The 13,437-nt window shown below is 40.9% G+C and overlaps 1 protein-coding gene across 4 annotated transcripts in view; it reads left to right on the forward strand.

Annotated features, from left to right (window-relative positions):
- il34 (interleukin 34) overlaps nucleotides 1-13,437 on the forward strand; it is a 57,800-nt gene that overhangs the window by 18,779 nt on the left and 25,584 nt on the right. The window contains exon 1 of one of the 4 annotated variants that reach the window (XM_058645334.1): nucleotides 12,957-13,057. The exons of the other annotated variants lie outside the window; for them this stretch is intronic. Within the exon in view, the coding sequence (XP_058501317.1) occupies nucleotides 12,976-13,057 (82 nt within the window). The 5' untranslated portion in view covers nucleotides 12,957-12,975. Of the gene's footprint in view, nucleotides 1-12,956; nucleotides 13,058-13,437 lie in introns of those variants that run through there. 4 annotated transcript variants of the gene reach the window in all.

A 13,437-nucleotide genomic window follows, 5' to 3' on the forward strand; every position in this document is an offset into this window, starting at 1 on the left:
CCTGCCGTGTTATCAGTAAGAACAAGTGGTTGGATCGTGGAAGTGTCTGGATTGTGTTCAGGGACATAGCAGCACGCCCTGGGCAGCAATCTGTGTTTTAGCTCAAGTATTTGACAGACAGACAGTTGATAAATTATGCAAACATTTGGCCTACATTGTTTCCAGTGTTGAAATGTCCTTTCGTGCAATAAGAAAAAATGTGAAATTTGTGAATTTCACCCATCAATATTCATCAATATTTCACCCACCAAATGTTTATTTTAAGTCTTGACTTGAGTACAAAAAAATGTTCCAAAGAAAAACGAAAACAATTCTCTGAAGAGTTCATGGATTTCTGATCGGTCGTTACTCTTTCTCTTCTCCTGACGTATTCCTGTGTGTGTGTGTGTGTGTGAGTTGTGTTTTAATTACCATTCAAATGTGTCACGGGTAGGAAATCAAAGACATGACACACACACACACACACACAGAGCTTCAAATTGCTGCCCGTCCCCACTGTCCCCCTGTGGTGGACCATGCGTCATGATAGCCTGAGACCAATAATGTGTGTCCTAAAGGCATAGACTTGGCGCCATAAACCCCCCCAAAAAACAAGGCTATTTATCTTTGCTGGACATAAAAATAGATGTGACAGTGAGTCATGCTACCTCAGTGTGAGAAAATGAGTGAAAATTAGCATTTAATTTTAGATTCTTGCGTGTAATCATGTTGTCATGTGAGCAGTTGTTGATTCACTGCTGCCTCCATCATGAGAATTATGGCCAAACATGAGCCACTTGTCAGGGGGAGTGTTAGTGTCGCTGTTTGCTACCGGGCCCATTAGTGCATCACTGATGTTGGCTTTCATTTAAGATAAGATAAGCAAATTTGATCCAGTTGTCTTGTGACTGCTCGGGATTCACACAAACACAAGCCTTTTATCTGAGCTCGCAGGTCAAAAAAACAGCTGAAAATAGCCTCAAAGTCGTTGTCTCAACGCTCCAAAGAATATCAATGAAAGATGACCTCAGCGTGAACTCACCACCACACTGGCTCTTCTTCAGGACCACCCACCCACCATGAATCCCCCCCGGAGGCAACAGTGACACATTATTCATACCTTTTAATCATTTTGTCAAACTGAAAGAAAAAAAAGGTTTCAATAATGAAGTTTATAGTACTTTTTCCCCTCCACAAATGTGTCATGCCACATGTCATTAATTCATAGAAGCTGCAGTGGTTTTAAACTATTTACCTTTTAATTTGTGTTATGCAAACAAAACAGGTTTTTATGCAAACCAGTTTTGCAAAGTCGGGCTTGTTCTCATTCAAGAAGGAACTCATAGATCGCAGACCTACAGCCCTGTGATTAGCACTATCAGTAGCTCATCTACAATCTCAGCCCCTTTAGCTATAAGTCTTCTTTCAACACAATCAGCTGAGACGATCACCTGCAGCTGTGTTGGTGAAAAATGTAAGTTTACAGAGTTGACACACTTCTCAATGGTGTCAATCACTTTGGCAATCGGACGTGAAGTCACAGAGTCGTGTTGAAGTGTAATTATCTGAAAGTGATGTGTGGATTCTGTTTGAGTCATTTATGAACCCAGATACCGAGACAGAGTAACCGGTTTTAGGAAACCTTTGTCTACACAATGTCACTTTTGTCGATTCGTCACGGCTCATGTCACATGATGTTCTCCTTCCCCTTCTACTGTTTTCCAGCAGTCTGCTGCACACCAAGAGGTGAAATCGTGCCCGCCACAGTTCAAAGTTCTCAATTAGGGAACATGCCAAGATCCACCAATATAACTCATGACTAAAAACGTAGGCTGAAAAAGCTGCTACCTCCTTGACTTGCTATGCTAACGCCCGCTACAGCTACTATCCACATCTGCTGCGACATGAGTGTGAAAAATATTCTGAAATGACCTCTGCGGTTGGACAAAAGGAGAGACAGACATATCGGTTATCGGCCCAAGCACTCCCGATATATCTGCATATCTGCAGAAAGTCCAATATCGTGCATTCCTATTCTCAATCACTGTTTGACGTTCTTCAACACAGTTCTTCTTCTTCCTGTACGTTTCGGCAGGCTGTACTCTAGAGTTCAAGGTTCCCAATAACATTTTGAAGTCAGTAATCTGCGTTAAGCAACCCTGAGCTGTGCTGAAAGACCAGATCATGGCCGTCAACAATGTTCTTGACCCCCACCAGACCTTAGTTCTTCAACGCTGCCCAAACACATACAAACCGCTCCTAAACACCAGTGTAGAACTCGACATGGACAAGTCCGAGACTGTCGTTGAGCAAACACTCGAGGCATCAGTGGAGAGAAAAAAAACTCCCTGAACCAGACTCAAAGATGTGCGGCCACCTGCCTAGACAGGTTGGGGTGAAAGGAAAAAATGGGTGACCGAAAGGCGGGAGAGAAAGGACAAGAGGGAGGTGAGGTAGAGACAACGATTGTATCAGTCCATACAAAGTATTCTTTCCCTTGGTTTGTCATTGCTGTTTGCCTACCAGAACAAGCAGTGTTTTGTCTGTCTGTCTGTCTGTCTGTCTGTCTGTCTGCTTGGCTGACAAAGCTTTACAGTTAGGTTTGAACAATCCTGGACTTTTTGCCGGTATCCGATACCGATATTTGGTTTGTGAGGGTGTCAGCAAAGTAGTCAAGTAGGTAGCAGTGGATTCTGCTCACTGTTTCAGTCATTAGTCATATTGGAGGATCTCTGCGTGTTTGCTGATATCCGATATAATACATTTTAAAGCCAATATTGTGACGATTAATACAGAATTACAGAATATAACACCACCTGTTGACATGGCATGCTTTTGACAGCTCTTAACCATGAGTTTTTTTGTGTGGACAAATATGTCTTTGAGAGGAAAAAAAGCACTGTTTTCAAAAACATCTGCTTACCTGTGGACATGATGCCTGATGTCTGTGGTAACTCAGACGCCAAGATTCTGGGTACGAATGATGAAAAGGTGGTTCACGATTCAGATTTGGCTTTCACAGAAGAATTCAGAACGAGTTATGAATTTGACCCTTTTTACCCGGGCACAGGAGCAGTGGGCAACACTTATCTGTGCCCGGGAAGCAACAGAGGACTGGGTGCCTTACTTTGAACTGATTTGAACTCAGGTTACAAGTCCAAATCCTAATCTCTTGGCCACGGGCCGCCAGCAGCAGAAGAATAGTGTGATTGACAGACTAAATCCGTGTTCAGACTAAAAACAAGCAGGTGCAGCTTGTAGTGTCTCAACAAACAGTCAGTGTCTTCAAAGAGACTTCTTAAACCGCGCTGCAGGGGTGATGAGTGGATTGACGGATGAACCACACGTCTGTTTATTTACTTGTGAGTTGTGACAGCACGCACAGACATAATCCGAACACATCGCTGCTGGACTTAACCTTGACCATTTCAACTAAATTCCTAAACCTGACTCTTTTCTTGACCTTAAACCTCAGACTTGTGACTGACAGTGACTGCACGCTCAGTCTCAACAACAATGGGGAGGAGACGCCTGCAGGAAACTGGCTGTGGAGAAACTACAGTGAATATAATAATGACTTTTGATGTTCACTGAAGGCCACATAGGTTCTCACAACACAATTAAGAGAAGAGTAAGGTGAAGGAAATGATGCCGTGCATATACAGTAATTTTATAGGATTTTATTAACTTGAGGCTTGTTTATTTTTTGTAAATTGTCGTCATATTCTGTTTAACAGCCTGGTTAGCGGTGTTTTTTTTTTTTTTTTATTCTGGAGCGACCTGCTCTGTTACCCTGTGTCATTGGCCCATCTTTAACCCTTTAACAGCAAATCCTCAAAATGTCACAAAAGGACCAGAAAATGTCCTTTTGTCCATAATACTTAGAACTTTCAATATCTGACAGTTATTTTCAATTTACTGCACGTCCAAAGAGTGCATTAACAGTTTAAAATGAAGAAAAGTTAATTTGATTTTAGAGTTTTATTTAGAGAAGAACACTGTAGTTGTACATGAATAATAATTTTAATTTTGACATTTGAACTGTATAAAACAAAGTTTAGTATTTGTCTCCTAGTGTGCAAAAACAGGCCAAAAAAATGGAAATTATGTACAGGCGTTTATTTTTCCAACTCTTTCCTCTCTGGCTCCAGATACAGTCCCTTCATATTGAGAGGTCTTGGTGGTTCTGCCAGTGTTAATTCCGTCTGAGGCCCACATCACAGTCCTCACATTTCCAGACTGCACTCCTCTTGCAGAGTTTGCAGGTCCCAGGTCTCCCACTTGAGGACGCCTGCTCCTCATCACAGGACAAACTCAAAGTAGTGGAGACAAATATTCAGCCGTTGGGATTTTTTTTCCAAAAGCACAAACCCGCCGTGTAGTTAAGATAATACAAAGAGCGCTTGCCCAAACGTGTCACCGGCGATGCGTTCACTCTTAATGGGTTAAAAACCAAACTTCTGCATACATGATGGCGGACTTTAGTCATCCTGGTTGTGAGTCTCCAACAAACTGTAAATTCAGAGTTTTTAACATAGACATTAAGCAGAGGTGTATGTCTTGGGTCCGAGGCCTTAGCAAGTCATTGGCGCAAGTAAATGGCCCAAGATTGGGAACAATTCTGGGGTGAATTTTCGTGAATTTGTTGCGTGTGTCACGCAGGTTGCTTTGGCCAAAAAAGTACGTTTTACTGCGGTGTAAATACAGTTTTTTATAAGTATACCTTACGTACTCAGAAAAGAATGGGTTTTCATTCCGACACTGTTTTACCTTTGTTTGAAAAAAGGGCCTCGGGTGAAACTTCACAGTATTTTCAATGAGTGCAGTTTTGCAGTTTGTTGGGGAAGAAAGAGGGCCTTGTGTTTTTTTGATTGTTGTGCTACTCTATAATAATCTCAGATTAGGGGTTTGCAGGTGTGAAACTGTCTCTTTAATGAGAGGGAAAACAAGTATGTTCTCAGCTTGGTACTTGTTTTAATCATCGCCAGTGTACAAAATACATACTTGTATCCTGACGTGAAATGAGTGGTTTCAGCCACAAATTCCCTGATTTTCATTTGAAATGTCCTATTTGGTCCGCAGTCTCATCCTCGGTGTCACTTGGTTGTAACTCAAACTGCGCTCCGTCTGTCATCGGAGAGGATTGAGATGTAGTAAATATACCACTCTGTCTCACTAGTAATCCCCGAAAAGTTCCAGGAATAACATAATGGCAGCCTGCGCGTCGCCCACGAGGGCTTGAAGGTTGCTGCAGCGCTCAGTCCCACGTCTCCCAAACTTTGGTGACTTTTACAAGCAGTCTGGTGCTAGATTTGACCACTGGACTTCAGTAAACCGCACGGCTCGGTTAGCTTTCTTGCCTCTTATGGAGGATTCTATCATTGCGGTCTATCGCTTCAAAAGTGACTTGTTTTTTTATGCCCCAGTGGACGCTCCCTGGTCTTGTTCTACATAACATGTCTTTATTTGAAGATGTCTGCAGATACATTTGGACATGTTGGATTATCTGGACTATCTTGTCAGTCTTGCAAAGAGCTGTTGTTGGGCCGTGACCCTGTTTCCTTCACTTTACAGCCCCACTGTTCTGGTATACTCCTGCCGCAGTCAGAATGTCTTCACAGTCCTGCTCCTGAGACGACATGACACGATTACATTTCTAACTCTTTACTATTCTGTGACACGGTCATTAAGCAAAAAGAATTTCCCTTCCTCAAAGCTTCTCTTCCAGCGTCTTTCATGTCTCTCGCCACAAAACTCACAACAGATCTTGTGTTTTATTTGTTTTTCTTTGCCCATGTTGGTGCATAAGCCTCCCTGTCTCTCTCCTCTGGAGTGTTTTACCTCGACAGCTCTGTAGCTCTGTGTCTCGGCAGCCATTTGTCAAGTGTCTCTGGTTATTTTACTTGACTAATGACTCCATTATTTGCAAATCCATATGTGCAACTGGATCTCAGGTCAGTAAACCTGCCATCTCTCAGAAATGGAAAAAAACCAAAACACTGGCCAACATCAGTCTCAGGGTTTTGCTTTTGTTTGTTTGTTTTGTTTTTTAACAATTTATTTATCACCGTTCTCGTCGCTGACCCACTGAGCAGGGCCTCTCTGTCACTTGGTTGTTGTGTCTCTGTCTGACCTGACAACCATCTGTATTTGCTAAGTAGTTTAAGACTACATGCAGTGCTTGAAGTGGGCAGGTACTCATACTTCTTAATTTGACTAAATTACGTACCGGCACTTCTCACGAGATGCTGGTGATCTGTGTAGCTTCATCTGTCCAATTCATTATTATGTCCCAGAATAATCATTTCTCCGGCTGTACCATGTGACGTTCATCCTAGGGCTGAAAAAATTACTCAAATGATTATTAATCCATTACTAAATTCATCGTTTATTTTAATAATTGATTTAAAGGGTTTTTTCATTATTAAAAACAAGATTTCTGATTGTTTCAGCTTCTTAAATGTGAACATGTTCTGGTTTCTTTGCTCCATGTAACAAAGAAATGGTTAAAACTGATTTATAAACCATTTTGGTTTGTGGACAAAAACAAGACATTTTACAAACACTGATCAACATTATTCAACATTTTTTGGACCAAACGATTACTCGAGAAAAATCGATTATGAAAATAATCGTTATCTGCAGCTCTAGTTCATCCATTCTTGTAATAGTTTATTTCTAGTTTTAGAGTTTTTATTTTTATTGTTAAACAAGAACAGTATCTCTCAGGCAGATGTCCTAAAGGGAGACGCCAAAGGAATTCACCGACTGTGAACAGCATCATAACAGGACACAAAATACAATATTTAAATCATTGTTGGAGGTGTTGAGGTTAAATTAAAGTTAGCAAAACTGTGAAACATAAGTCCAGTTTTGAGTTATTTTAATGTGGACTAAATATTTAATAAATTAATTAATGAATTAATTGACTAATTAATTAATTAATTAATTAATTAATTAATTAAATAAATAAATAAATAATTAAGTAAATTGAATTAATGAATGTATTCATAATTTAGTGTTTTATTGATTTTGTAAAACTCAACTCAAGTTAAAAATAACCAAGCTTAAATTAATAAAGCATAAAAACATAAAAAAAAACAAAAAAAAAACAATACAGAGCTAAAGAAGCACAGAGAATCCACTGGGACCGAAAGAAATTCAAACCACGTAAGAAAAGGTCGGTTAAATTGTGTTATTTCAGTAATTAAATGTCTTGAACTTGGCACTAAACTTTACAACTAAAGGGGAGCAGTAGACCATGTAACTCTAACGTCTCTGAATACTTCAAGCTTTTATCCTGACAAACACGGTGTCGACGCGCATTAATCAACCGTCTCCAGGCCGTTCAGAGCCAAGTTATAAGTGAAATGAAGCCGTGCTCCTGGATTATCTCAAACTAAGCTACTCTAAATTATCATATTCTCTCGGTGAAGGTTCCTAAACCCGTCTCCTCTTTCCAGAGCAGGGTCACCCCATTAAATCATTAAAGCATTTCTACCTGCAGTAACTTATACTTAGTGCTTCATAAAACGAAGATATCAATTTTTTGACGTTTGAAGCCACATTTTTCTTAGAAATATTGCTAATTTACTGAACACAAGGTTAGGATCAAAGCATTGCATGTTGACACTGAGGGAGGGAAAAAATGCACGCACATAATTCAGTGTCATCCCGAGTGACTGATTTCAAAGTGTGTATTAACATATTTTCTTTGTGAAACGAAGTTCCCTAAGCAGACGCATATACACATCCCTCACTGCAACAAACAAAGACAGGAGGCGCTCAACACGTCTGAAGGAGAAAAGAGTCGTATAAAACGGGAAAGGGAAACTAGAACGTTTGCTTTTCGAAAAGCTTCGACAGAGTACACACAGTAGCAGAAGTCTGATTCTCAGCCCTCTGATTCCGACCGGACGCGGCGTTGCATGTTCGCCGAGTTGTGTCTTGAGTGTTACCTTGAATTTTTGGCAGTTCCCAGCTAAAAAATAAACCCAACTGACAACTTTTCACTGTAGTTATATTTAATGTCTTGGCTGAAAACATGAAATGTTTCTGTCAGAGATAATTCAGGAGCTGGAGTCATAAACACGTCGGCGGTCGTGGGGGAGGCACACGAGCGAGAGGCACGCACACGTCACACAGACCTCCTTCTGTTCCGTCTCAGGTCTTGCCCCGAGGACCTTGAACAAACAGTTGTTCTGCAGATCTGGAGCACGCACGTACAGTAGGGGGTAGACGTGTTGAAAACTTCACACGTAGAAGTGCTGAGAGACCTTCTCAGCACTTCAAGTCATGCGAGATGGGACCGACATTTTCTAAACGAACTGTGAAACATGGGAGGAAATCAACTGGAAAAACCAGGAGTAACATACACGACGCTGGACGAGAGAATATATTGACCAAGCTGGACCCAAACCTGACATAAATCTCTTTCCTGACTGTCTCCCAGGTGGTTGTCAGCCTTTATTTACGTTTACAGCAAACAACAAAAGTTATTGTTCCATGCAAGAGGAAGCAAGTACCAGACTCATGAACACGTGTCACACACGCATCATGAGTTATCACCAGCACTCATGTGTATAATTCAATTTCATACTCACCATTAATGACCATCAGATCTCGTTTATTAATGCTTGTTGAAGTGTTACCACTGATAACGTGACATAATCCAACCCTTGTGGGTTTATTTTGAGTTGTTGTCCAGGGAAAAAGGACAAACGTCCATCATGAATGGCTTCAATGGCCCGTGTGTGTTGCTGTTTCGCCCCAAACATAACATAAAAATACTCAACTAACCACAGAACCGCTGAACCACTTATTTACAAGTAATAAAGAGGAGGAGCAAGTAGCTTCAGGATGTGTAAAGGCCAAATCTAACTCGAAAATAGACACATCTTTTAACTGTCAATTCACAAAATCACAAAAAGTACAATGAGCTCCCTGATTTAACATAAACAGAGAGAAAACCGAGTCAAAATAACTGGCTGTACCAGTCCCTACAAAGTCCCACGACTGAACCGAATTTTACAATAAACTAAACTACAAATTTGCACATTTTTTCATGTCAGTTTGACAAACACGCTCGGACAAGTTCGCTCATTTACGTAGGGGGCAAATCGCCAAGATGGACGCCAAAATTCTAAATGGCCAACTTCCTGTTGAGTTTAGGACATGGTTACTGTCCACTTTTTTGTTCGTCTTGGTCTATAACATATTTCCACCAAGTTTGGGGAAAGTTAGTGGAAAAACTAATGCACGTTAACCCCCTCAAAAACGACCGCAAATCCAGGGATATAATAATAATCTGAAGGATTACAATATGCTCCTCGAATGAATTCGTGCCAGGAGCCGTTTGGACCCCTGCCATTCGTGGCTCGGGCCCTAATCATCAATAAATGTGGCTGGTTGGGTCAGGTGGAAGCCACCAATGTTCTCTTCAGTCTGTAGAATAAGATGTGTGTAGATCAAGACAATAATTCTTTTTTAACCGTATTGCGATTTCGATAAAATTTTGATTATTGTTCAGCCCTAAGTTTTAACAGAACAAATATCAGCCCCTTGTGTCATAGTTGCTTGGTGATACATTTCTATATACATAAAATAAAAACACTTATTATAGCATTTGATGTTTCAGTTTTTATTTTTTTTTAATCCTGAGCTGAAACTCGATTATTCATCGATTACTTAATGAATCGGTTTGAATTAAAAGAAGATATCCGGTTGTTTCAATGTGAATATTTTCTTTGCTCCAGATAACAAAAAAAATCATCATTTCCACTGATCAACATTTTTTAACGCTTTCGAACATTTTACTGACCAAACGATTACTCGATTCATGGAGAAAATAATCGTTTGTTGCAGCTCTAGACATAACTGAACCTGACCCACGTTCTCTCAGGAACATACACAATGAACAACAGTGATCCACAATGAGAGGAATTTTAGTTTCAACTATAAAAAAACACAAAAATCTAAGTCATGGGAAAGAGAGACCGACCAAGTCTTGACAATTAAAGACTTAATGATACCTGACCTGACATTCCACAGATAATCAATTTAATTATGATTAACGAAAACTGTTTGCCCCAGTAATTGTTGAATACTGTATGGATCTGTTTGTCATCAGTAGACATCAGTGATCTGGGAATCAGGCGGAGGCCATCGTCATCCTGCAGATAACAAATCTGCAGAGATCAAACGTAAACATAAACCAGTGGCATGATGGGAAGTAGATTATTCCCAGTCCGTGACAGTCAGTGTGTGTGCACTGATCGAATTAGAGTAAATGAACTTGTGTCAGGGCTTGGACTTGGACGGACGGACAGACAGTTCTTCATGATTCAGGCCCACATGTCTTTGAGTGTGTTGGGGTCAGGGTTTAGCCGTGTTACTCAGGAATCCGCTGTTGTTGTATTATTTACAGTCAAAGGATTCAAAAAAATGTCCTGCTCAATCTTTTGTTCCTTTGAGTAAAGAGCAAACTGCCGTGCCACCGCAAGGTGACATGAAGTAGTGGCGACTGGCAGGGACTATTTACTTCTTCATTTATTCATTAAAATATCGATTTTTACCCTGACGTACCTGGATTATCGAATTGCACGAGGAAGAACGACGATGGCCATGTAGAATAATTATTCCTCAATCACTTTATTGGAGCACATCCAGAAAATACAGCTTCTACAGATTAAGTTAGAGTTAGGTATTTTGTACGACCTGCACTTACACTTGAACTCTTGAGTGAAACCCAGACTAAAAAATACAGCACTGACTAAAAGTCTCTGGGATTATGAGACTGAGAGCAAACTGTCCATAACTCATATGGCATGTATGCGTATGTCTTTAATAAACCTGGTGTAATTGAAATGAAAGAGTAGGACCATTAGGGCTGAGTGATTGGGTTGCGGTGTTGTTGCAAGTCTCGGTCACACTAAAAACCTGAAACTTAAACCAGAGTTTCTGACATTTTAAAACCGGAAAACTTACTTTATATTCTGGACGTGTTCTAGAAAAATAATGCGACTTTATGGTCATCATAGCTTTGCTGCAACAGCAAATCTAATCCAAGGACCTTTGCACATCACTGTGTATGACATTAGCTAAGTGTTCCTCCGACAGTCCAAAGACATGTTAGCCAGGAAGCACAAATCTGTCCGTTATGTACGCCGATTTGTCAAGTGCCATCGCTGCGATGCTCAGACGCTGTGTGTTACATATTTCCCTGCCTCGTCCTTCAGGCCGCGCCGGTGAAACCCAGCTGTGCGTCTTCCTAAGGGCGAGTGAATTATGTCTGGAAGTTGACAGATTGATACACTCTGTTGATGTCGGGGGTTGTTAGGATTGATGGGGTCGCATGCGAACACCTTGTGTCGGCGATAGATCTGGATTCTTTAAAGTCCAAGTCCTTGTGTTCTTAACCAAGTGTTTGGCAGTAGCATGAGGAGACTTGTGGAAGGGTTTTTTTCCCCGACACACAGATTGTTGTAGTTGGTAGACTTGTGTGGAATGTACGGGGGGTTATTGCTCGTTCGCCTCTGTTATCTGATTTTGTTCAAGAAGTTGGGCTTCAACTCCAACAAGCCTTATTAGTATTGAGTCACAGATAAAGCGGTCAACACTACTTTTTGTAAGTGTTCCCTGCAGTTCATGCTAAGAGATGAAGACATAATGCAATGTAGAAATGTGGAGTTGAATGGCTTGGTTTGCGTCTCCATTAGGAATAGTATCAAAATAACTGGCCCCAATCGTTAAATCTTTTGGCACCCTTGCTTTGGGGTACCACAGGGAAATGGTACGGTCCAGGTTTTCCACAACAGCCAGCTGATTGGGGCGACAGAAAAGCTTCACTCCCCGTGGCAGCCGTGAAAATATCCCATGGAAGTCGAGGCAAACACTCGTAGTCTATTCTCATACAAAGCTTGACGTCTTATTGAGACAGAAACGGCCACAAACTTGTCTGTTGTGTTCAATGACGTCACACCAGCACAACATCACACTGCGTGTCTCACTGACGCAGCCATTGGGCATCTCGCCTACCCAGTAAAGGGATTGTTCTCAGTTGAAATGTGAGCCTGACACTGTTTTTACCGTTCCAAACTGTACTTCACCGTTCCAAACTGTACTTTACCGTTCCAAACTGAACTTTACTGTACCAAACTGAACGGTACCATGATGGAAACATTAGTCAGATAAAAGGCTGTAGTTGAAAGATCAGAAGCACATGGTTTAAAGCAGGAGTCTTTGAACTCAAATGGCCTGGGGCAACATGGCAGATATGAGCTTAAAATGATATCACAATATTCCTGGTCATTATATCACATTAACAATGTTGATCATGATTTCACTGAACTTTTAATTGCAACCATCTTTATTTCACTATAAAAGAACATATTTATAATGCTTCTCTGCATTTAACCCATCCTCTACTAGAAACCTTCCTAGAATTATGAGCAGTGGGAGCCACTGAGCAGCGCCCGGGGCGCAATGGGGGGTTGGGTACTTTGCTCATGGGTGGGGACTCAACTGGCATCAAGCCAACTTCCCTTTCCGCATAGCCTGGGCACGAGGTTTGTATTTAGTGTCTAAATTATATGTAGACTTAAATAAGCCAGTCAGAATTTTGCTTGTCATTTCCTTTAAAAGCCAATGTTGCCTGTTTTTTGGTCCATTCCCATTTAAAAGGCAAACGCAGGAAACTGATGAAGTGAGCAGTGAGCAGTTCTCTGCTGAGGAGGTGGATCTGCTCATACATGAGCTTAAGGCCGGTGGACGCTCTGCCTCCGCGGTCTGTTGCTAATCCTCTGTCCTGTCAACAACTACTTTAGGCTGCACAGATAAGGAGTTGAGCCAACATTTAACCTCCACGAATAAGGGGAAGGGAAGGAGCTTCTGGCTCCACAACATATTAAACACTCAGAAAATCTTAGAAAACCACACACAGTTAACATAAGATAAGATAAGATATGGTTATACAAACAAGAGATTGAAATAAGAGACATGAGGAAAAGGAGGGATGAACTATATTTGATGGCTCCTTACTGCAGCTGTGGATTAAAAGCTCAGTGGTCACTTTGTGGAGGTAAGAATACTTATTGTACAAATAAGTTGCTCCATCGGCGTTAGACCAGGTAATTGTTGCTCAGTAGCACAGTGGTTTTCTGATGCCTCAAGGTATCAATGTAACTTCATTTTAAGACCAACACACCCACAGGTGTGCTACTTGTTTGGTCCACAGAATGTCAGAAAAGGTTCAAAATAAAGAAAGAAAATATTCACATTTTAAGAAGCTGAACACACAGAGCCTGTTTCGATCACATAAAGAAAACACTTAAAACCATCGAATCCAATCAATTTAAAAAATTGTTTGAGAGTCATTTAGTTATCGTTTAATAATGCAACTAACAATAAAGACAATAAGCATGGCTGTTGTTGACTTGACGATTACCTGAGATGAGGGTA

This window comes from Solea solea, chromosome 12 (assembly GCF_958295425.1).
Source record: "Solea solea chromosome 12, fSolSol10.1, whole genome shotgun sequence".
Classification (NCBI taxonomy): Eukaryota; Metazoa; Chordata; class Actinopteri; order Pleuronectiformes; family Soleidae; genus Solea; species Solea solea.